Source organism: Notothenia rossii, assembly GCF_949606895.1.
Source record: "Notothenia rossii genome assembly, chromosome: 2".
NCBI classification, from domain to species: domain Eukaryota; kingdom Metazoa; phylum Chordata; class Actinopteri; order Perciformes; family Nototheniidae; genus Notothenia; species Notothenia rossii.
The window spans coordinates 51,489,504-51,515,914 of NC_136904.1; the positions used below are offsets into that span (position 1 = coordinate 51,489,504).

A 26,411-nucleotide genomic window follows, 5' to 3' on the forward strand; every position below is an offset into this window, starting at 1 on the left:
TGTGCCATCCGACCTCTGCAGCTCATCCAGAATGCAGCGGCTCGTCTGGTCTTCAACCTTCCCAAATTCTCCCACACCACACCGCTCCTCCGCTCCCTTCACTGGCTTCCAGTAACTGCTAGAATCCACTTCAAGACACTGGTACTTGCGTACCATGCTGCGAATGGATCTGGCCCTTCCTACATCCAGGACATGGTTAAACCGTACACCCCAGCACGTGCACTCCGCTCTGCATCAGCCAAACAGCTCGCTGCACCCGCACTGCGAGGGGGACCCAAGTTCCCGTCAGCAAAAACACGTGGGTTTGCTATCCTGGCTCCAAAATGGTGGAATGAGCTCCCCATTGAAATCAGGACAGCAGATAGCTTACACATCTTCCGACGCAAACTGAAAACTCATCTCTTTAGACTCCACTTCGAGCGATAGAATTACTAACAAAGCACTTATATACTAATAAAGGGCTGGCTTTCTAAATGCCAGTTGAGTAGCACTTGAAATGTTTGGCTCTATGAAACCTGATGTACTTATATGATTCTGTTTTCTTAAAGGTTGTATCTTCCTGGTCGAATGCACTTATTGTAAGTCGCTTTGGATAAAAGCGTCAGCTAAATGCAATGTAATGTAATGTAATGTAAAAATGTAATGTCACTGTTGAGGAACCTGCGACCCAAGTTTTTCATTCACTACTCCGTAGTTGTCTCTAATGATATGTCAATAAACCTTAGAAAATCCAGAAGTCTTGAAAGGGATGTGCAAAATAGTCATTATATACAGTCTTTAATTAACTATTAGTAGAGAATAACGAGTAATGAATATACGTTATAGGGATCCTATTCATATCTAATAATAAAATCCAATAACATGCTTTAACCACTAGGTGTCCCTTTCTATCAGCTGTGCACCGTTGTGGTGTAAATACAGCCTATCTACCAATTGGATCAAATATAAAAGTCAGCCGAATTAGTTCCAATTATACTGCAAGGAGACGTATTGTGTGAAAAGAAATGTAAGATGTTGTTTAATTGCTGATATATTTATGATCCACGTCACATAATCAGTTTTGGCGGCAGTTCTTTCTGTGTCTAGAAGTCTTCTCATCAGGGCTCTATGAATAGAGAACTACGGCAGATATGTAATATTTAATGCAGCCGAACCGTGTATTACAATGCCGTTATGTGATGAATTTCAAAGAAAAAAGCAAGCACACTCAGAATAAAGTATAATTTTACTTTCAATTTTTTTTTAAAGATTTCATATTGCATAAACACCAAATCCCAGCGTGCATTGCGGCTAAACCATCCAATTATCGAGCTGAGGATCTTGCATACGTCTGTTTCCGGTTTCGTTTATGACGGATGTATTTTGTTTAGGGCTGTCAAGTTAACGCGTTAATAATAATAATAATATAAAAAAATTAACGCCACTAATTATTTTAACGCGATTAACGTTATTTTTTGTCCTCGGCCGCCCCGTAGTTTCAGAGCGCATCAGGTTTAAAATACCATCTACAAGCTGATGCTGACAGCCCCGCTCCTGCTTTCCGCTTGCGGCAGACCACACTTCCACGCTCACCGGCAGGCCCGGACTAGCCATCGGGAGGACCGGGAGGGTGTGTGTATGTGTGGCGCGAGCGAGAGAGAGAGAGAACGGGCACACCTTACGTGTGCACGTTGTTATTAGCATCTGGTGCTAGCTAGCTGCGCTAACGGATATAAGGAGCTGTTTCAATGAAAACAGAGGAGCGACATTTCGCCGACAACTGCGCCGGGCACTTGACTTTATGCAGGTAGCGAGACAGTGGGACATTCTACGAGCACACTCAGCACGGATAGTGCGCGCAACATGATCACAGCGTCCAGGCAGCTCCCGTTCGAGCATATGCCTTGAGCTGCACATAGCTCCAACGATCCATCAGTGTCTCTCTAAACACGCACGCACGCACGCACGCAGGCACGCACGCAGGCAGGCAGGCAGGCAGGCAGGCAGGCAGGCAGGCAGGCAGGCAGGCAGGCAGGCAGGCAGGCAGGCAGGCAGGCAGGCAGGCAGGCGCACACACACACACACACACACACACACACACACACACACACACACACACACATTTTGTATTGTATGAGAGAGGTTCCAGGTTGAATTGAGGCGAATATTTGTAATGTTCAGAGGTTGTTATGTTTAATATTCATGAGAATATTTGTCATTTATCAAATGATAATAAACAAACATATAAAGCATACAGTATGTGTCCACTCATATGTTGATAAGAGTTACAAACTTGAAAAATATCCCTCTAAGCTACAATTAGAACAGATCAAATATGTGCGATTCATTTGCGATTAATCGCGATTAACTATGGACAATCATGCAATTAATCGCGATTAAATATTTTAATCGACTGACAGCCCTAATTTTGTTATACACACATTCCTTCACATTTACATTTTAATTTACATTAAAGTATTTTGTGAGGCCTTCTAACATTCTAACGACAAAATCGTGACATCTTCACGCCTCCCAGCATGGTAAATCATCACATGTTCATGTCTTGCCGTGATACTGGGTTGTTTTAGGTTTCACTAACACTGTAATCCTGCTAGTTATCCCCAATGTTTTAAATAACAATATATTTTTATTTTATTTATAAGAGCACTTTTAATTTGCGTAAACAAAACTCAAAGTGCTACAAAATTAAAAAGGGTGAAACAAAACAACAAAAACAATAAAAACAATTAAAAACAATTTAAAAACAATTAAAAAAACATAATAAAAGCTGTGACATTCATGCCAGCATGGCATAATGTGGGGGATTTAAAAATCTAGTTAAAGGCTATTCTAAAAAGATGCATTTTTAGGCCTTTTTTGAAAGTATCCACAGTCTGTGTTGTCCTCAGCTGGTTTGGGAGGGCATTCCGCAGTCTCGGAGCAGCGGAGCAGAAGGCTCGGCCTCCCATGGTCTTCAGTTTTGTCCTTGGTGGGATGAGGAGGTTTGCCTTTACTGAATGTAGGTTTCTCGTGGAGGTTTGTGGGGTGAGCAATTCCTTGATGTAGGAGGGAGCATTTCCATATATGCACTGATGAGTGAAGAGGGTGATTTTGTAGTCAATCCTGAGTGAGACCGGGAGCCAGTGCAGTGATTTGAGGATGGGTGAGATGTGTTCGTACTTCCGCACTCTCATCAGGATCCTAGCAGTGGTGTTTTTGATGTATTGCAGCTTCTGGATGTTCTTGCTAGGAATACCAATGAGAAGTGCGTTACAGTAGTCCAGCCTGGAGGAGACAAAGGCGTGGACAAGTTTTTCAGCATCTGGCAGACTGAGTTTCGCAATATTTCTCAGGTGGTAGAAAGAGGTCTTGCATATTTGCTTGATGTGGGCCTCAAAGTTCAGGTGATGATCCATTTTAACTCCCAGATTGGTAACCGTTGATGAGAGTGGAATGTTCTGACCGGAGAAGGCGATGCTGGTGATGGCGGATGAACGAACCTGATGGAGTGCCAATAAGAATGGCTTCAGTCTTGGAGCTGTTTAGCTGGAGGAAGTTGTGCTTCATCCACACCTTTATCTCCTCCAGGCATGTGGTTATTGTGGATGATGGCAGAGGTGCAGAGGGGGTTGGGTTTGCTCTGATGTAGAGCTGTGTGTCATCAGCATAGGAATGGAAAGATATTCCATGCCGGCTGATGACACGACCAAGGGGGGACATGTATATGGTGAAAAGGGTGGGGCCGAGGACTGATCCTTGGGGGACACCGCAAGTCACAGAGTGTGTTCTTGATTTAGCCGCTCCCAAGGTGACGTGCTCAATCCTCCCGGTGAGATAGGAGGTGAACCAGTTTAAGGCAGAGTCACAGAGTCCAATTGTAGTGTGAAGACGGTGGAGTAGGATGTCATGGTCGACGGTATCAAATAAAAATGTTACAATAATCTGATTACGTCCTTTTTTATGTAACTGTGAGGGAATACAGTTACCTTATTTTTTGTATCCTGATAACATAATCCTGTTACATGTAATCCATTACTCCTAAAGCTCAATGAGGAATTCAAAGAGTGTCCAAAACTTTAAGCAACCAACTAGCCCCCCCCCCCCCTCAGCACCAGTCGCTCAGACTCACCCTGTAGTTGGAGTGTGCTCTGTTGTTGGTGAACTGGCCCATGGGGGTGTGTTCGGTGCGTCCGGGGGAGTACAGGCCCTCTGAGGGGCCGGTGGGCACATGGTGGAAGATGAACCAGAAACCTGTTTCCTGAGGGGTCACACACAAATATATAAGAAGAGACAGTCAAGGGCAGGCCTGTGCACAGATAGACCTCCCAGGGGGCTCGAGCCCCTGCCCTGTGGGCCTCCTATTGAACAGTGGTGGAAGAAATATTCAGAGTAATCATTGTGCTGAAAAATGGGGTGTCAAACTCAAGGCCTGGGGTCCAAATCCGGCCCGTGACTTCATTTTCTGCGGCCCACAAGAGCTTGCAAAGAATATAATATGTTTATTATACGGTTACATGACAATTTACAGAAGCACGGTGCCCATAAGTGACATGTCCCACAATGCATCTCAAATTTGCTTTTTTTTCTCAGAATTTGACTTGTTTTCTTCAAAATATGCTTTTTTTCTCAGAATTTGACTTTTTTTTTTCAAAATGTTACTTTTCCCCCCCAAATGTCACTTTTTTCTCTCCAAAATGTGGCTTTTCTTTATAAATCATTTTGTGACATTCTCACCGAAGAGACTTGCAATTATTTGCCGTAGACTTCTGCTTTCAAACGTAGTTAATTATGAAGTTATTACCCTATCCGATAATAATCCAATGCAGAGGCAATAATGTAATATGATACATCATTTTATATAGATTAAATATTTATATAGTCTTAAAGTTACAACCGGCCCTTTGAGTGTCACCATAATTCCAATGTGGCCCGCGATGAAATTGAGTTTGACACCCCTGCCCTAGTGTGTTTATAATTATATTTATATATGTGACAATTCTAGATAATAATTATTGTTGCATTGCATTTTACTGTTATGATTGACTTTTTGTAAAATCTTTAAATTATTTGGCTCTTTCGTGACTTAAAGAGTTTAGTCCACTAGTTTAATATTTAGAGATATTTTGTTAAAAGTAGCCACATTTAGTGAAGTAAAATTAAATGTTTTCCTCTTTTAAATGTAGTCGGGTAGAAGTATAAACTAGCACTTTTTTAATTTACTTTCTTTTCAAATCAATAACATTATCTACCTGAATCAAAAAATATATAATAAACCTCTTCTGTGTCTAATAAATGTTATCTAAAACTAATGTGTTGCTTTTTATAATTGCTTGCCTTAGTATTTTTTATATGTGAATAATATCAACTAACTCTTTGGCACATAGTAGTAGTATCTCAGCTGCACAATTTCAGCGTGCCTGAAGTCTTTATGGAGAAGGTGGTCAGAGGAATATGGAGAGGAAGCGTATCTCTGTCAGGAGAACTGAGCTTTTGTCTGTCAGAGAGTGAGAGTCGGGCTAGTTAACATCAACAACAGAATTTCTTTGCATGTATCATTAAAGAACTGTCATGAATTAGTATTTGAACCAACCCCATTGGTATATTTTAAATAACAAAAAAAAGTTGTACTGGGGACGCTGGGGACCCCAACACTTTGCATTAGGATAATTTGTAAAAATAGTGTGCACAAAGATTGGTACACTTTGAGAATGCATTTGCACAAGAGAACATGTTCAATCTGTAGGACTGTTCACACTTTCTGGGTGTATACTGTATCTGGTAACCTGTGATACGTTTAATATTAGTAATAATTGTAATAAATGAATAGAAAATGGTAAAGCCATTGTCGCTCCCACTTTGCAGCACTTTGGCATACTTACTGCTCTAGTTGTCAAAAAAAGTAAGCGTGTGTATGTATGTACTGTATACTGTATATGTTTATATTGTTGGTGGGGGGCGATTCATGTAGATTATAAAAACCACCACGGTTTTTAAAATCTGAAAAAAGTGTCCCTACCACTTTTTAACTAAACTTAAAGTTGTTTTTCCATGCATATATTTATTAAAAGTAATACAAATTGCCACCTTGCCCTTTTAAGACTTTGGCAGCTGCCCCTTTACCATCTTCTGCACGTTCCTGGTCAAGACCCAGATTTAGCTATGAATGTAGAATAGCATAGAACCTGTGCAAATGTGTGTAGATTCATGTGAGATATTTTGGTTCACACCCCCACAAATTAGTACAGCTCCGCCACATGTCAGCCTGTCTGTGTTTCTGTTGTTCTCCGCAGGTATGCAAATTAGAAAAGTGATTACATTGGCGAGGATAAATGAGAGTCCATTCCGCCCGACGTATCCTTGTAAAATCCCAGGAGTACGATCATAATTGGCACTCGATCATAGTGAAAGAGCGGCGGTGCCTGTGCCTGTTGTCTGCTTGATTCCGAAGTTAATATGAATACACAGCCATTAATCTGACCTGGCAACGGAGTAATGTGACAGACCTCCACCTGGAGAGACGGGACGGGGTGTTGGGGGGGAGAGAATCTCACCTCAGAGCCTGCAGCAGCACAGTTGATGAGGTTGTTATTGGGGTTGGCGATCCAGAAAGTTGAAGTGGCACTGTGTGGATGGAGAGTGGTGGAGAGGAGAAAATACTTTTGTTATTGGATTTCACACAAATAGTCTGGAGCAGTGATGTAATGCTGAATAAAAACAGAGAAAAGGACTTCTCTTTTCTGTGGTTTTACTGTGACGACACTGCTGTTGGATCACAAATGAACGACGTTTCACTTAATAACAATTGGAGGAATGTTTTTATGATGTCATATCTGTTTCATTTCAGTGTTTTTCCTATTAACTTTTATAAAACCATGATATTCATATGCCACATTGATGTTACCTGACAATACAATCAGAATCCAGTATATTGAAATATGTAGGTTTTCACATTCAAGGAATTTGCTTTTGTGTTTTGGAGCATAATGTGAGCATGTGTGTGGGAATAGTTGTAGCTCAACATTTATAAAGTAAAGGTATTTTTCTAGATGATGATGATGATTATTTATATATTTTCAGACAGATATATTAGCACAAACACTCAATGTGTTGCCAGTCTTTTAAAAGTTGTATATCAAACCTCAGGTAGTTAAGACTTTATTACACAGCACCACTTACATTTTTTGCCCAAAATATTTGTTGCGCTTGTGAATGGTAACGAGAAAGATGGTAACGAGAAAGTCAATTCTGAATAAATTCATACATCGTGTTAACTATTGACATGCAGCTGCTGACACATTATCCATTGAAACATTAAGGAAAGGAAATGTCTTTGCGCTCTAAGGGCCCTTCTCACTTCGGTTAAATGGATTCCTTGCGTCCCTCACTTGCGTAGTTTCCCTGTTACTAGTCCCTCCCACCAGGGAAGCATGGAGAGAAGCAAGGAAACCACGAGAAGCAGGGAAAATAGTTTTAAGAGCATCACCGGAGCGTCACGTGAAGCGACGTCCGTTTGTGATGAAGCTGCACAGCTGATCGTCTGACAGCAGCCAGCTCTGTCCCCGTTATTTCCACACATACCCCCGCCTCTGTTAGTACACATTTACTGACACAAACATTTGTATCATCTGTTGTTGACCCAAATAAATAAAATAAAATAAGAACTCATTCTCAAAAAAGATAAACGCCATTCTTAAAATGTATAAACGAACGACAGTTTAATTAATATTGATTAGAGTGCACAAAATAAATAAAATAATTCAGAGAAGAAAAAGAGATATGTTATCTATCAAATCGCAGTTAGATTAACATGCATTCGATTGCACACTTTGGTTGTTTGTTTGGATATGTAGCAAATTAACATTTTAAATAGCACTTAATGACTGACTGAATGGAAATTACAATAAATGAACATTTAAATTTAAAAAAGCGATCATGAAAATGTTTCCAAAAAATGAATAAAATAATTTTTGTACACTTTGTTGTTCAGATATATCACATATTTGTAACTAAATGATACATGAATTGAAACAAAACACGGTATAAACTGAGAAGTGACTCCCGTGAGGTTCATGTATTTTCTTCACTCCGCTGGGAAACTGCTCTCCTGTCAACAAGCATCAGATCAGTGCATGCACTGCATCGTCCAATCAGTGAGCGATACACAGTAAGGGGGCGGGGCGAGTGTCTGAGGATTTCACCGGAGGATGGTCTGATGGTTCCTCGATTATAGCTCCTCCATTATCGCTCCTCGCTCCTCGCTCCTCCGGCACAAATAAGGCCATTGGGACGCTACTCAAGATGGCACAGACAAATCAACTTCCGGTGGAAATGAAAAATAAGAGAAGTGAGAAGGGCCCTAAGACATATCCTTTCCTTAATATTTCAATCTGCCCTGAAACTAGATTTTTATTTTGTTAATTAAAGTGACATGTTTTTTTAGTTAAATATTTGTAAGTTGCATTACCAATGTTTTCTGTGATTTATTTATATGAAACACACTTGCAGCTGCTTTATGAGTGATGTGGTAACAGATGCTCTGTGGCTGTACTTTTAATTACTGAATACATCAGGCATCGTGTTGCTATTTGTGGAGTTCTGCCTCTACTATCCAAGAATTCTGAAATCCTTCAACCAATCATAACTATTAATATGGTCATTTATTCAACTAATTATTAATCAGATTTCCAAATATGGTATACTTTATGAGACTATTTTATAAGACTCCATTACATTGTATTATTGTTTTTGTTTTTTGTTTTATGTTTTCTGAAGAACTATTGTGTATGAAAAGTGCAGTGTGAAAAAAGTTTGATTTGATTTAGTTTCATCAGTCTAGGAAGAGGGAAAACGCTTTACTCTTACTCTCTCTAAATCCCCTACTTTGACCTCTCAGTTAACTTCTCTTCTAAATTATGCAACCTTAATAAGGATATACGCTCCCTCCCATCAGCCCCTTCAGCAGCTCAATTTAAATGAAACAATTTAGCTCTGGTGTAAACAAGTGGTAAATTTGTTTTTTTCCGCAATAAACCATGTTTTGCTTGTCATAATTACTTATTTAGCAAGGAGTAAAACCATGTGAATCATTTAGCTAAAGATGAGCATGAAAGCTAGACTCCTTACTTTACCCCTTAGATGGAGCAAGTGAAGCCACAAGACCACTTTATTTTGAGAAGTCATATTTTCATAATCCCTTTGTGATATATGCATTATTTTCATTTTGATTGACGGAAGACATCCTGAAGTAAAGGTTGTTGTCATTTGACTTTACAACAAGTAGAAATGGGCTCATCTTACCCCACCTCTATGTCAGAGGTTTGCCAGCAGCTCAGTATATATCAGGGTTTCTGTCCCAAAACAACAAAGGGTTCGCAGTAAGCCACAACTGAACCTTGTAAACCATCTTTCAAGCATTAGCAGTTTGAACAGTTACAGTGATTGGACACTATCTGTCTATATGTACGTAGATATCATTTGGAACAGGCCTATTCATTTAATCTTCAAAACGGTTCCATTTCTTGTATTTATCCTCATTTCTATCTCCTTCTCTCTTAAGTGTTGCGTTGGGTATCTCCGCTTTTGGGGACCTTTCCTTACAGCACAGACACCTCCTTTTGATTCATGCTTTCATAATATGCTTTCTTAAACGCCAACATGAATTTGGCGTTTAAGAAAACACCTTCCACACATGCATCTGGCATAAAGAGAAAATTATTATAGTTCCATTGGTAAGGTATTTGAGAGAAAGCAGCTTAGTGTGATGAATATGAATGAATATGAAAATAAATGGCAGATATGCAGTTTAGCTTGAAAGCAGATTAGCTTGAAGGCAGCGCCAGACATTGAACCTCTCCTTCCTCCACTTCTTCCCCTCTCCTCTTTTTTCCCTTTAATCGAGCTCTTTGTCTCCCTCCCTTCTAAACTCCTCTAAATGCTGAGACTGTTGTTGTAGATTTACTCACTTGAGAAATGTATATTTTATTTTAAAACAGATCAGTAAGTACCAAATAAAAATTACAGTCCCAACAAAATTCACATTCAAATCTGTCTTTCATAAAAAATATGTCCAATTGCAAAGAAATTACTGATGTTTTTTAACCAACCTTTTGATGTTGAATAATTATGTTTAGCAAATGTATTGCAAAAATCTATCCAAAACTCATCAAAACATCTCACTCTAAAATGTCACTCCTAAAGGTGGCGTTTGAGCAAAATACAGTATGATTTATCCTCTGGGGACCATGCATGTCTGTACAAAATGTAACGGCAATCCATCCTATATTTGATGAGATATTTCAGTCCTAACCCAAGTGGTGGGCCGACTGACAAACCAACTTTACTACTTTTAAAGCAACGCTGCTAGCATGGCTGGCTGCACATGTTTCCATTGAAGATATGTGGGGGTTTTGATCCAAAATGAATGTTCTGTGTGGTAACAGAATTTGTTTGTTCAGAAAATCCTCCCCTCCTTTGGTACAGGGAAATATTCTCAATATCCTAAAATGTCAGGTGGAGGCAGATCCATGCCCACCCGACGTGCCAGATGGTTGGTTACAGAAAACCAGAAGCTGTCGTCGGAAACTGTTTGGAAAAGAGCAGAGTCTTTTCAAAAGTACTTTGTGTGCTTAGCTCCAGGTGACTGGGTGTTCCATCTGTCAATCCACCTCTTGCCAAAACCCGGGAGAAGAGCAATAACACATTTCCTGCCAGAAAAACCTTCATTGGCGTTCCTTCCTCTTCTTACAATTAAGAAGTACTCCCCAGTTTGATATAAGAGATGTTACTGCAGCATCCACACTAAATGGAGTGAAGCCTTCGAGTTTAGGCGGTCAATTCAAGCTTTAGTGATACAGTCGTATACATGTTAAAAGCCTTACACCCTATTACAACCAACCCAACACATTCTCCTTAATATGACACTCTATTTGAGCTGCACGATGTGCCTTACGCCACCCATCATCCACTTGGAGGCTCTGGGGGAAACCTATTTAATCAAACCTCCTCAATGTTCAGTGTGAAAAAAGAAATGTTTAGGGAGTGATGAGGTCAGACACCAGATACCAAACTCAAACGGAGTTGTCTGACTGAACTGCTTTTGTTATTTTCAATGAACAGTGTCCTCTCTATTTCACGTCACACACCTACACCTCACAGGAAGTAGCTGCCAGTAGCTCCTGGAAATCGGGGTTTGGGCAAAAATACTTTAATTGAAGCCTGATGAGATGGATTTTGCATTTGAACACATCATTTTGTGATCCTGCGATTTCAATCCTCTGAATTTGTGAGAATCCAGCTGCCATGCAGGGTGAGAGACTAAATGTTTGTTTTACTGCTCCTCTAACTTTAGTGATACATGACATGCTACCAAACCAATAACTGTGATGCAATCAATCAAATATTGGATTGGGTATTTGTTCATTTTGCTGTGATCCATACTTTGCATTGGTTGGGTCAGGATAACAAATAATAAAATAGACATATTTTGTATCCACTCACATGGACATGTTTCATTTAAACTGCTCTGCAGTGGTCTGTGAAGTAAAGATATCACAACAAAAAAACCTGATTCCTCAGAAGAAGGGGTCTTAGAAGCATAATTGGTTTTGTCAGTAGAAGTCTGCCCCCCATTTCCCTCTATCCTGATCCTCATTTTGTTTGAGGCATTAGATTGAAATGACAAAGATGCATCTCAGAATATAAAGCAGTTGAACCCAGGTCACAGGTTGTTTTTGTATCCTCTCAGTACACTAACTTCAGCTGCAGAGTGTGACGGCCAGCCTCAAGGATGCGTGATTTGGCTCTCACTGATACACAGTCATCCACCTGCTCTCCAACAGGAAGGATTTGTTGTTTCTAACGTTAGCCTCTACTTTCATTACATTTGATGTTTTCTCCTTTCCTCTGTCCTTCCAATACATCAAATGATGAGCGCCTGGTAAAACACAATGAGGTACACTCCGAATGAGGCTCTATGTCTGGTTTGTCTGGATCTTTGTATTCTGTAATGATTTCCAAATCCCACTGTATTTATTACTGTGGTTTAAAAATTCCACTTTTATAAAACATGATTGCACTAACCACGTTCCTTGATGCAAGAGTTATGATGATTAATTTATTGTCTGCTTTTTACACTCCCTTGTGGCTCCTTCTGTCTCTCCCCCCACCCCCCCTCATTGTTGGGTTGTGTATGTGTTGAATTTGCTCGGAACAGGAGACATGTGGGCTGCATGAGGAGGATGAAACTGTCATCTAATCAGAGCTAGATGAATGCGCCGGGCCTCAAGTCTTTGCAGAAGTAAACTGTGTATGTGTGTGTGTGTGTATGTGTGTGTGTGTGTGTGTGTGTGTGTGTGTGTGTGTGTGTGTGTGTGTGTGTGTGTGTGTGTGTGTGTGTGTGTGTGTGTGTGTGTGTGTGTGTGTCTTTGTGTGTGTTCTCTCAAGTTGCACAGCAATGTAACTTTTCGCTTTTTGATGACTGTGGCAGCGGGGTGTGGTTTGGGCGCTGGCTGCTGGAGTGAAGGGAGTGGCTCGGCCGGAGGCCAGACAGCTGATCGGAATCAGGTAATCAGTGCGGGAAGAAAAGCATGTCGTAACCTGGTTCTGTTCTGTTATGCAGTAGGCGGGATCCTGGAAGGTCGCCAAAGGACCTGTGAAGTTTCCCACCCGGGCAACGTTTAAGACCCGCGCATATCATTGTTTGGAGTTAATAAACGCCTGTGTTCCACCAACCTGCTCTTTCCGTCCCGATTTGAACCCTGTGTGAGCGGAGAGGCTCACAGTGGCACCTGAACAGGGACCTGATGTCGGAAGGAGAAACCCCGCTGGGTCAGGCCCTCCAACGTCTCGCTCACATGCAGGACACCACCACAGCATTACAGCGACAGCAGAGCGAGGCTCTGCTCGGGATCGCCTCAAGCCAGCGCGAGGACCGGGCTCTCCTACGGGAGCTGCTGCAGCGTCCGGCCGCTCGGGAGGGCGATCCCGCTACCAACCCGGCCCGACCACCTTCAATTGCCCTCCAGAAATTGACGGCAGAGGATGATCCGGAGGCATACCTGGACATCTTTGAGGGCCCAGCGGCGGCGTGCGGGTGGCCGGAGGAGGAGTGGGCAGCGCGGCTATTGCCTCTGCTATCTGGGAGTGCGCAGCTAGCCGCCCACAGCCTGCCAGCAGCCTCTCGGCATGAGTACCGGCATCTGAGGAAGGCCATCCTGGACCGGCTTGGCAGCACGCCAGAGGGACATCGCCGCCGGTTCCGGGCCCTCCCCTTCGAGGACGCTGACCGGCCCTTCTCCTACGCGCAGCGGCTCCTGGATGCAGCGAGCCGCTGGCTCCAGCCGGGGGTGCGCTCCGCTGAGAAGTCTTCGGGCAGATGGCGCTGGAGCAGCCGGCCTGCCATCTTCAACGGCGAATTGGGTCCAATGCCATCGCCCCGCCAACCTGGAAGCAGCCGTCGTCCTTGCGGAGGACCACCTCTCGCTTCACCGGCGGAGCATGAAAGAGGAGCCCCGACCACCAGCCGTCTCAGCGGGCAGACCCGTCCCAGCCCCGAGGAGGAGGTTTCCTGGAGCAGCTGCCCTTCCCTCCCCACCATCACACGGCCCCAACCCCGCAGCCCCGACACTTTCCCCCCTAGCTCTACCATACCCTCCTGTTTTTATCTCTCCCCAGGGTCCGGCCTACGCTTCTGGTCGTCCGGCACCACGGGGGGCTCCTCAGACGTCAAGGCAGGATTGCTGGCGGTGCGGGCAGCCCGGCCACTTCCGACGGGAGTGTCCTCTCATGGAGGTCGGACAGCTGGTTCGGGTTGCAGGACCGCCAGTTGCCGCCCCCGATTTGGAAGGGACGTACCGTATACCGGTATGTTTACAGGGGGGTACACACCAGGCTCTGATGGACACGGGCTGTAATCAGACGATGATCCATCAGCACCTGGTTTGGCCTGGAGCATTGATTGAAGCATCGTGGGTGAAGGTGAGGTGTGCGCATGGGGATATTCACCACTACCCGGAGGTGACGCTGGAAATTTCTTATAAGGGGAAAAAGCATAGAGTCAGGACTGGAGTTAGCACTCGCCTTACGCACCCTCTGATTTTGGGAACGAATTGGCCGGGGTTTGCTAAGCTAGCGGGGGCTATGGGGGTGCGTTCACGGATGGCAGGGAAATGTGAGTTGTGTGCTGTGTTTAGTGGAGAGTCGGAGGCGGCTGACAACATCGAGGGGGAAACGGACACGGAGGGGGCCGCGGAGGTCCCTCTGGACCCGCTGGTGTTTCCCGTGGAAGATTTCCCCCTTGAACAGTCGAGGGACGAGACCCTTCAGCATGCCTTCGGCCAGGTGGTGAGTATTGATGGCTCCCAGCTACACCCAAACGCAGCACTCACTCACCCACACTTTACGGTGGTTAGGGACAGGTTGTATCGTGTAAGCCGTGACACACAGACAGGAGAGATAAATACCCAGTTGTTGGTGCCAAAAAGCCGTCGGGAAATGGTTTTCCAGGCGGCTCATTATAACCCCATGTCAGGTCACCTAGGGTACGACAAATCACTACACCGGATAATGGCCCGATTTTATTGGCCGGGCATTCGCGCAGATGTGAAGCGGTGGTGTGCATCTTGCCGTGAATGTCAGCTGGTTAACCCGCCGGCCATCCCCAGAGCGCCTTTGCGCCCGTTACCATTGATTGAGGTGCCTTTTGAGAGAGTTGGAATGGACCTCATCGGGCCATTAGACCGGAGTGCACGGGGATATCGCTTTGTACTAGTCCTAGTGGATTATGCAACGCGATATCCCGAGGCAGTGCCGCTGCGTAATATCTCTGCAAAGAGCGTCGCGCAGGCACTGTTTCACATTATCTCCCGAGTCGGGATCCCGAAAGAGATCCTGACTGACCAGGGTACACAGTTTATGTCACGCACACTACGCGAGCTGTATGAACTATTGGGCGTCCATTCAATAGGGACTATTGTTTACCATCCGCAGACCGACGGCCTGGTGGAACGGTTTAACAAAACACTAAAGAACATGGTTCGTAAGTTCGTTAACGAAGATAGCCGTAATTGGGATAAATGGCTAGATCCTCTGTTGTTTGCAGTGCGGGAGGTGCCCCAAACCTCCACGGGATTTTCTCCCTTTGAGCTGTTATTTGGTAGGAAGCCCCGGGGTGTTTTGGACCTAGTTAAGGAAAACTGGGAGGAGGGTCCAAGCACCAGTAAGAACGAAATACAGTACGTTATGGACCTGCGAGCAAAACTCCACTCACTGGGGCAGATATCACGGGAGAATTTGCTCCAGGCTCAGGAACGTCAGCAGCGCCTGTACAACAGAGGGTCGAAACTGAGACAATTTTCACCGGGAGATAAAGTGCTTGTATTACTCCCATCCTCTAGCTCTAAACTACTCGCCAAGTGGCAAGGACCCTTCGTGGTCACACGACGAGTGGGGGATGTAGATTATGAGGTGGTGCGTTCTGACAGGGGGGGAGCAACACAGATTTACAACCTTAACCTCCTGAAAGCATGGAGGGAGGTGGCGTCGGTTTCTCTGGCCACCACGGTGATTGAGAGAGATGAGTTGGGACCGGAGGTCATTAAAAGCAACAAAGTAGCCCCGGTCTGTTGTGGCGACAATCTCTCACCGGGCCAGAGAGCAGACGTTGCTTCGTTGCAAAGGCAGTTTGCCGACGTGTTCTCTACGCTGCCAGGGCGCACCTCTCTCATACACCACCGCATAGAAACGCCCCCGGGCGTGGCCATTCGTTCACGGCCCTATCGGCTGCCTGAACACAGGAGGAAAATTGTTCAGGCGGAGCTTCAGGCTATGCTAGAGATGGGAGTGATAGAAGAGTCCACCAGTGACTGGTGTTGCCCCGTTGTGCTGGTACGTAAGTCCGACGGGTCAATCCGGTTCTGTGTGGACTACCGCAGGGTGAACAAGGTGTCCAAATTTGATGCTTATCCAATGCCCCGGGTCGACGAACTCCTGGATCGGCTAGGCACTGCTCGCTTTTACACGACGCTGGATTTAACCAAAGGCTATTGGCTGATTCCCCTTTCTCCAGAGTCTAAGGAAAAAACGGCCTTCTCCACTCCGTATGGTTTATACCAATTCATCACACTTCCTTTCGGGTTGTTCGGAGCTCCAGCCACCTTCCAGCGGCTCATGGATCGGGTGCGGCGTCCCAAGTCTGCATATGCTGCTGCTTACTTGGATGATGTCATCATTCACAGTGAGACATGGGGGCAGCATATGCAGCAGGTGGGGGCGGTGCTCGAGTCCCTGAGGCAGGCGGGGCTCACGGCCAACCCGAAGAAGTGTGCGGTGGGACGGAGGGAGGTACGGTATCTGGGGTACCACTTGGGCGGCGGGCAGGTGCGGCCACAGATAGAGAAAACAACCGCCATTTCAGCCTGTCTGGCGCCCAAGACGAAAAAAGAGGTCAGGAGGTTCATGGGGCTGGCCGGCTACTACAGGCGGTTCATCCCGTCCTTTTCGGAGCTGACCAGTCCCCTGACCGACCTGACCCGAAAGGGTGCTTCAGATCCGGTCCAGTGGACGGAGCGGTGTCAGCTGGCGTTTGAGAGGGTTAAAAAAGCCCTCTGTGGTAAGCCGCTTCTGTATTCTCCTGACTTCCCTCTCCCTTTTGTGTTGCAGACCGACGCCTCGAACAGTGGGGTGGGGGCCGTTTTGTCCCAGCACGTAGAGGGGGTCGACTGTACATTAGCCGTAAGCCGTAAGCTCGCCCAGAAGGAGGTGAACTACAGTACGGTGGAAAAGGAGTGCCTCGCCATACGGTGGGCGGTCGGCGCCCTGCGGTACTACCTCCTGGGGTGCCCTTTCACCCTCTGGTCGGACCATTCCCCGCTCCAGTGGCTCCACCGCATGAAGGATGCCAACGCTCGGATCACTCGGTGGTATCTGGCGTTACAGCCTTTCAACTTCAAGGTGATCCACAGGCCGGGTAACCTGATGGTCGTGGCCTATTTCCTCTCTCGCTCGGCGGAGGGGGGGGGGGGGGGGGGGGGGAGAGTCAGCTTGCGGCCGCAATTCATATACATATAATATATAATATTATTAATGTATAAAGTATTCCCTTAAGAAAACAAGCATTAAAGCACCTTTCCTTAGTATGTAGAGAATTTCGATTAGCTCTTTTCATGGCTGACTCTTACAGATGATGTCTTTACATTCTGAATCTTCCCAGGCAAAAGGATGGTTTGGTTTGTATATGAAGGGGCTGCGGGACATTCACGGTGACTTGCTGATTCCCTTGCTATTTGCTCAGACTTTCAATAAGGGAGGCCTCACCCCCCATTGTCTGAGAGATTAGATGAGTCAGCACCACTCAGATTCAGCTCAGCCAGGGAGTGACCACTTTAAAATGTGCTTTCGGGTCATTCAGAGCAGCACGATGACGGGAACAGTAGAACAAGTTGTTAAAGGTGTGGTCTCTGCGATGCAGGTTGAACACTAAAGTAAAGTCTGCATTTTCTTACCTTGAGTATCACACATTTTCCTTGTGTTTTACATTGGTCTTTTCTGAAAACCAATGTTTATATGTTCCTTAAGAAGCTTCAATGTAAGAAAACATATTTATTCACTGGGCAGAGACCCTCAATGGGATAGAAGAGGTCAAGACGTGCATTCAGTTATCAGTGTGTGTGGTACCTGCAGTCTTGCCGGGGGTTGGCTACATATCCTGGGTACGATCCTTCGGTGATGTGCCGGCACATTTTGCTGTCTCTGTCTGAAGGCAGCAGCATTCCGGCTCGCACCATCAGACCCAGGCAGTGGTCGAACGTGTTCCTCTCCTCTGGACCGTCCTCCGTGAAGAAACAGTGGCCCAGCGTGTCATAGCCCACCACGTCCTTCACCTGGGAGCAAAACAGATGCTTTTTAATGAAACACAGGATCATCACACTAGTGCGAAGCCTTGGTCCTCAATTTGGAGAAATCATTTCCAAAATTGACTGAAACTTTCCAGGGCTTAATTTAAGATTCAACCTGGAGGAGGGGGGTTGCTCTTTTTTTACTTAATACATATCATACAATTTGACTGAAAATGACTGAATACTGCAAGAAGTGAGACTCTAAAACATCACTTCAGAGTATCTTTTCTTCTTGTCTCTGGGCACAGATGTATTGGGATATTGTGTTCTAAGATAGTGCCCCAAACATTCAGATGAAGGTTGCTCACTGAATGCATCTGTTATAAAAGGATGTGGATCGATGTCCTTGGCTGACTTCCTGCAGCCATTGATGGCATGAAATTATAACCTGAAAATTACCCTTCAGCTATTTCTGTCTGCTCTTTCAATTGGACCTACAGATCAAATTTCAGATTTTTTAAAGAGATCCTATTATGCTTTTTACGGGGGTTTCCCTTTCCTGTAGTGTGTTATATAGGTTATTGTGCATGTAAATGGTCTGCGAAGGCTAACCCCCCCCCTCCCCCCTGCCTGAAATGCCTCCATTGGACTCCTTTGTTTACTTTTGTTACAAAGTGACATCACTATGTAACACTCACACTTCTATTGTCTAGTGCTTCAACACATTGTACGTTATAGGCTAAGGGGCGGGACATCTCTAAGCTGTTGACCAATCACAACAGAGCCGGCCAGCTAACCAATCAGAGCAGACCAGGCTCTGGTTTCAGACAGAGGGTGAAAAGACAGGCAGTATGAGAAAAATAAAAGAGCTTTCTGAACATTAAAGGTCCCATGTCATGGCCATTTCTACTGATCATAATTCCATGATCCATCTGATGTGTGTTTATGTGTTACAATGGTGTTTGTTAGCAACCAGAAAATTACAAACAAATGAGAATGCTGTGTGGGGTCTGGGTGCCGTGTTGGCGGGACGTTGCGGGGCTTGCTGCTCCGCCCTTTGAGACTCGAGGAGCCGACAGTGTGAGCTGGATTACTGGTGTCGTTTCCTGGTTGCTGCGAGACAGCGAGACAGTGAGACTACGTGAAACTCAGCATGAACTCAGCCTGAGCACACACGTGAGTGTGTGGCGAACTGTGAGTGGAGATCCACGCAGCTGCGGCTGAGAAAAGATAAGGTTGAGTGTGCCGGCGAAACTCCGCGAGTATCGCGGCTGAGAAAATATACGGCAGAATGAGTGTGTGTGTGTGAGGAGCTCCACGGATTGGTCCATTTGGACCTGGGCATGTTCACGTCACTGTACCCAGGAAGAAAAAGAGAAATGTCCAACGAGGTGTTCTGGGGCAGCATAGACAGGTATTTTCTGTGTTAGAGTTGTACTCCCTACAGGGTGTACTTTGAGGGTTTGTGACTTTGCAGACCGTTTACATGCAGAAAAAGCTACATAACACACAAGGGGACGGGTAATAACTGGAAAAGCATGACATGGGACCTTTAAAGCATGGAGACATGTCCCAGTAGAGACACTAGATACTGATATACACCTGAAAATTAACATAATATGTCCTCTTTAATTTAGTTTAAATCCATTTCAAGTTCACATACACACAGGAATGTTTTTTTGTTGTTGTCATAAAGTGTTTTCAATGAATTGTGTCATCAAGTGTGGGTGTTTTAAATGTGACCTGCCAATTGAAAATGTGCTCTGACCTAAATCTAAAACTATTTAGGTCAATCAAATGGCAACTTTATACTATATACAAGTTTTCAATTGCAGGAATTGTGCTTATTCACAAGCGTTAGACACGAAGATAACACCTGAACAATAAGCATATTTCCCAAAAGGTCTAACTTTTTCTTAATTATGCTTACAAATACTCTAAATGTATTACAATTGAAAAATTAAACTTGAATAAATCTTCCTTACGTACCATCAGTCCGTTGGAGCTGTGGATGGTGACGCAGCGGGAGAAGGAGTGGTGGATGGACAGGTCGGTGACAGCTGTGGGGGGGTCGTAGCCCCCCCTCTCGTCCACGTCTCCGTTCATATGGAAATGAACTGGGTAGTGTCCCATTGTTTGCTGGCCCATGTGCTGCAGCTCCACCCCCGATATATGAACCGCCCGGAAGCCCCGCTCCACCTGAAGAGGACCGCAGATACACGTCAGTCACTTCAAATCAAATTGAGGTATTAAAGGTCCCATGTCATGGCCATTTCCACTGATCATAATTCCATTGTTTAGGTAGGCCTATACTAAAATAGAAAAATACTGTGCAATTTTCCAAACTCACATTGGTTTCGCATACAGCATCTTTGTAAAGTATGTGCATTCAGCAGTATTCACTTTCTCCACTAAACGGCTCGCCTCAGCTCCCCCCCCCCCCCCCCCCCCCCCCACCTCCATGTGAGCCCAGTGTGCTCTGATTGGTCGGTAAGTTGTGAATCACGTTGAGCTCCGTGGAGGTGTGATTTCCTTGTTTAGCGATACATAGCCAAACACAGCCAAACTCAACCTGAACAAGTGCAGACCGTTTACATGCAGAAAAACCTTCATAACACACAAGGGGACGGGTAATAACCGGAAAAGCATGACATGGGACCTTTAAAAGACACAAAGGCTGTTTCAGGTCAATTAAAAATATCAAACTGAAAGAAGGGAAAGAGGGATAAGGGCAAAACGAGGGATACTGAAAAGGAAAGAGGGGCATGAAAGAGCAAACAAGAAGGAGTGAGCAGAGAGGAAGAAAGGAGGAGGGTTTCTTTTAATTGATCTACAATCTATAAACAGTACCAGCTACCTCTTTAATTGTATGGTTTACAGTGTTTCCCCTAGGTTTACTGCCTTGGCAGGGTGCTGCCCCGAAAACTCGTGTTATGATCATATTGAGCTATTGGTGTGAGTATAACATTAAACTGTTAAGCCCGAGAGACCCCGGTACCAGGGGCCTCCCGCAACATCTTGCAGGAAACAGTGTCTGAGGGCATGTTCATTTAATAAACTATGAATGTTTTATATCCATGTAATGGAAAGAAACTCATCTAACTGATCATTTTAAAAAAAAAATCAAAACACCCCACAATGCTAACGCTGAGCCTTTGAATTAGCAACGAGCGAAAAATACTTATTTTCATGTCGAAAATTGCTCCAATGCAAAGAAAGTATTTGCGTTTTGCCTTCCAGGGGATAGCCTACGAGTACAACAGAGTACCGTTTGGCTACTCCCTATCCCCACGCACGTTCAGCTGGAAAGGCTGAGACAGGAGGGACTCTCTTACAAAGTTATTCAGACTATCCAGGCAGCAAGAGCAGGATCCAGATTTTGTTTAATTGATATATTTATGATCCACGTCACATATTCAGTTTCGGCTGCAGTTGTTCCTGTTTGTCTAGAAGTCTTCTCATCAGGGCTCTATAAATAGCGAACTACGGCAGATATGTAATATTTAATGCAGCCGAACTGTGTATTACAATGCCGTTATGTGATGAATTTCAAAGAGAAAAGCAAGCACACTCGGAATAAAGTATTATTTTATTTAAAAAAAATGTTTTCGGATTTTAAATCAGCAGGAAGTCCGGTTAACTAAAAAACCCATAGATCCGTGGGTGAATAATGTCAATCACCACATTACACACATCCCTTCACATTTACATTTTAATTTACATTAAAGTATTTTGTGAGGCCTTCTAACATGTTTTTAAATATAATTAGGGTTGTAGTTGAAGAGTTTGTAAATTATTGCGTTGCCTGACAACGGCATGTCCATTAATTCCACAACCGCACACATGGATTAACATCGATTTAATACATTAATGTAGCCTTTGTTTCTGCTAAAAGAGGTGTCAACCAGCTGGGGCAACTTTGCGTAATAGAGTGACGGGGAGGGGCCCTGACCGACCGTCAACATGTGACGGGTTGGGAGTGAGAACGTGTTGCTGGGTCAGTAGGCATCTGACCCCCCCCCCCCCTCTGGGACATAGTGCGCTTATGTTTTCCCATGCGCCTTAGGGACCCGGGAAACGTAGTATGCTGTAAACTCCGTACAGGACTTGTGGACGCTCCTCGCCTTCCTCACTATTTTCCATGCACACTCTACACGAGGTAAGCGTGTGTGAGTGTGGGGACCAAAAGCCAGTCAGGGGCAGTGTGATGGGTCGATGTTGTTGAACGCCGGGGCGTTTATCCATCAGGGCTCCACCCACTGTAACCATAGAGTCCAGTAGAGGGTGGAGCCTGTGTGAAATATAACGGGGAGTTACGTATTGTAACCCTATTTATATAAGCAGAGGCGGAGCCCTCTACCTAGGGGCCCTGTCTTTCATATGCCGCTCGCTGAAGAGGTTGTAGGATGACAGGCAGGAGGCGTAGCCAACTTCTATACTGTGGGCCTGCGCGCGCATTCAGGTAGGCTCGCCCTGATTGGCCGGCTATGTTTATGCAACTCAGTATGTGAATGCTCGCATAGCATGGCTAAGGGTATTACCCATAGAGTCCAATATAGGGCTCCGCCTGTGCTTATATAACCAGGGTTACAATACGTAACCCCCCGTTACACTCCACAAGTGGAAAAGTCAGAAAGGAAGGATGGAATGTATGGAAGAGAGAAAGAAAGCAGGAAGGAAAAGAGATATGGAGGATTCAAAATGAATGGGGAAGAGGGAAGAAACAGGAAGTAGGGGATGGGATGGACGAAGGATGCAACAAATATGAAGAGATTGAAAATTGAAAAACTATAGGAGCAGAGTAAATAAAGAGAAGGAAAAATAAGAGGTCAGATAGAGGTGATGACAGTCCAAAATAAATCACAGTGACCCAGCTTCGCACGCATCACACTTCTGGGGATTTGAATTGTTACTTCAGTTTAGTAAAGATTACAACATTTAAAAACCTTTTGATGTTCACAAAGCAATTTTTTTAAATACAAGTGGAAACTAAGGCTGCTGCTCTGAGCTCCTGATATTGGTAGAGATACGAGGTCTTAGCACAACCAACTGTCAAGGGGGAAGTTTACCTGAGGCATTTGGAAGGGCTTCACTTGAATCTCAGAGGCTTTCCTATGTGCATGCATGGTAATGTGTGACAGACTGTGATGGAAATGTTTAATAGGATATGATGTCTGCCCCGGGGCCACAGAGGCATGAAGGCAGTAGGCACACAGTCTCTCTGTCATGGTTCTGAGTTCTCCTTTTTAACTTTTCATTCTTATTTTGTTTGCTTGTCTGTGTTCTGTCTCAGAGTGGTGCAGTGAAGACGTATTTTTGTTGGCCAAACCGGAAGTTAGCATTGGCAAAGGGCTCCGTCGACAAAAAGCACTAGGATTTTTCCATTGGATTTCTGTATGTTGCAGAAAATAAGCTCTTTGGCAAACACACATTCATGATACTTAAAACGTTATGTTCAGCAGTATAATCTCCAAATATTAATGCCACTTCGTGCATAGTAAAAAGCTAACGCTATGCTATAAACAAACTACATCATGGTCACATGGCATAAGAAGGCTAATGTCAGCGTGGTGACGTTTCATAGTTTATTTAGATACTTGTTAGCAACCTCCCTTTTTATGACACATAGCAACTTCTGACATTTAAGATAAGATAGGATAAGATAAGACCTTATTTATCCCGAAGAAAATTGTTGCCAGAGTAACAAAACACAATAAACACAGCAGCACAACAGCAAAACTGTACACTAAAAGTGCAGCAAAAAGAGCAATTAAACATCTACAGACAACATGAAACATAGAAACATAGATGGTCACACAATCAATGCAATTATTAGCAGTATTTAGTAGTTAGTAATGCAAAAAATAAAACGTAGTGGCAGTTACGTAATTGCACGTTATCATAGCATTATTAATAATACTAATAATAATAATATAATATTGCACATAGTTATATATATAGCAGCGAGTGTATTGCAATGATGGTAATTATATTGATATGTATATTGCACATAGTGTTGGTGTGGAAGTTCTCAGTGCCCTTTACTTAGGGGTGAAGAGTTAAAGAGTCTGATAGCCACTGAGAGGAAAGACCTCCTGTGGCGCTGTGTGGTGGTTATCGGTGATACATATAGTGAAGAATTGGGGGGGATGAAACCCTCCCCTTTTTAGGCCTTGTTTCTGCATCACTCTATTCCAGACCCGGCCCCCGTCAGTAGATGTCCTCGACCAGCTCAGACTCTCCTCTCACCCACTCCTCAGTCCACTGCCAGATTGTCTTTGTGCCATGAGCCTTTCCAGCATTTCATTCCAAAGCCCTCCAGTCCCTGTCTTCTGCCTGAGTTTTAGACCTTTTACTGTTTCCCCCGGGCTATGATTTAGCTTAGCCCTTTACCTAGTTAACCTGCCAGCATTTTTAGCATCTTTGCGCCTCTTTTTGTAAGTAAAGACTCTCTTCTTTGGGTTATTTTGTCCTTGTACTGACACTCTGGTCCTTTCCTCTCCTGTGTCTCTCTCCTGTCGCAGATTGTCAGGCTTATACAGCATGGATTTAATCAACCGTGTTAACCTTCCTTTACATTACTTTTACATTTTTATACATCAGAACATTTCATTTTTTTACCATAAAATACTTTTTCTTAGTTTTGTAAAAGAAACATTCAGCTTAGTCTAATTTGTAGAAAAATATCCTTATTGAGCTTCCGGAGACAACACAGACGACCTTGCTAACTGACTCAGATTGTTTGGGCAACTCAATGAACATTCATTGAAATGCTGCCTCAGATTGTGATGCGCTTTCAAAAAGCATTATCTGCTGGAGAGAAAGCATGAATAACCATGGGTAGCGGTATTGATGGGGCACTGTCATAGATTATCTGATAGGAAAATCTGCATTATTACCGACCCAAAAAGACCTCCTAAAAATAAATAAATAAATGATGGTATTTCTTTCTTTCTAGTTTATCAGTTGTTATAATTTGATTGTGTTCCCTTGACTGGTTCAATTATGCATGTTGAATAAATGTCCCATGACTTTTCATAATATTATATTATAGAATATAATATAATATTATAGAATATTAACCTTTAAAGTTGTTTCACTGGATTCCTGTCTGCCAAAGGATCAACTTCAAATTACTACTGCGAGTTTTCAAAGCACTGAATGGTTCAGGCCAAAATAGCTCACCAAAAACAATGGGATTTGTCAATTTGATTTTGAAGCCGCCCCAGCTCGGGAGCAGGTCTCTGCTTAGTGCTGGTTCTCAGGAAGCACACTATGACCCCCCCGGTGGGAACTGGTTCATAAATTAGCAACCTGTTGTTTCGTTCTGTAAATTAAAAGGTTGAAACAGCAGCGTACCTTCATGTGTCCACCGAACGTGTCGAAGTCAAAGAAGTTGCAGGCCTCGTTGCCGTAGCAGCCGGGCTCCATCTCTCCACGGACCAGGATGTCACGAGTCAGCAGGCCCACCTCCGCCCTCATGTCCACCCCATCTACTTCCTCACCCATGTGGATGAACTTGGCCTTACCTTCACACACAAACACACAAACACATCAATTGCAAAGGAGGAGGACATAATGTTGAGCCAAATCATACATTATATGTGCAGCTAGCACTTATAATTATGTTGACAGACAGTAAAACCATGATTATTTTTCTACAGTTTGCAAAAATTAACCATCATAAGCTACTGTTCATAACCATACTAATGAGACTATAGCAACACAATTCTTCAGTTATGTTAGGTATTGTAAATTATTCTTTTAAATATCTCATTCAAGCTGATTATCTGAAAACATGTAGGCTCTGACGGAGAAGCTAACGCTAACTAGCATTAGATCGAGCAGCTACAGCACAGCGCTGTTCACAGTACCGTTATCATATTCAGTCAGATGTCCAAACTTTGTAACGATTGACTTAAAATAGTCTATCAGTATTAGCAGTGTGCGAAAAAGCACACGTCTCACCGTCCGGGTGTTATTTACAATATCGGACAAGTAGATCTTTCAATTGACTTGTCCGGTGGACAAGTGACGTTTTTCGCCCTCATTTATTGACAAATTATTGATACATTTAGTTTACAAAAGGCAGAACTCATTCGCAAATTGTACGTGTCCGCCATTGTTCGTTTAGAAATGTTAGTTTCGGTTCTGCTTGTCGATTCCTAAGGAAATGCATCTCGCCGCTTTCTATACAGTTAGACGGGGGCGGGGCGGGGCAGGACGTGTAGCACAAACTCGGTTCCGAGTAGGAACAAATACCAGTTGTCCGGTCCCGGGAATAATAAGAGTTGTGAGCAGGGACGTGCACAGACATTTGGAGGGGCTATTGCCCTAAACTGGAAAAAGGGCCTCCCCCCGATAAAAAACATAAGACCTTTTGAAAATTGTAATTTGTTTTTAATGTAAAAGAAACCAAACGATTATTAAATCAACTAAATTGAACAGTAATTCACATCTCATAACAAAATAAGCTAAGGCGACTACTTGCATTCGGTGACTTGATTTTAAAAATGAAAACCAGGGACATTTTTTGTTTTGCGGTCCATATCTCATTAAAATGTCTAATGTTAGTAACTATTAAAGACAACATGCGGACAA

At 44.0% G+C, this 26,411-nt stretch overlaps 1 protein-coding gene across 5 annotated transcripts in view; it reads right to left on the reverse strand.

The window, feature by feature from the left end:
• cemip (cell migration inducing hyaluronidase 1) overlaps positions 1–26,411 on the reverse strand; it is a 335,274-nt gene that overhangs the window by 60,181 nt on the left and 248,682 nt on the right. For all 5 annotated transcript variants that reach the window (XM_079666028.1, XM_079666024.1, XM_079666027.1 and 2 more), the window contains 5 exons: positions 25,170–25,339; positions 19,800–20,009; positions 17,650–17,855; positions 6,531–6,600; positions 4,109–4,237 (listed from right to left, as the gene is read on the reverse strand). In XM_079666028.1, coding sequence (XP_079522154.1) covers positions 4,109–4,237; positions 6,531–6,600; positions 17,650–17,855; positions 19,800–20,009; positions 25,170–25,339 — 785 coding nt within the window. The remainder of the gene's footprint in view (positions 1–4,108; positions 4,238–6,530; positions 6,601–17,649; positions 17,856–19,799; positions 20,010–25,169; positions 25,340–26,411) is intronic.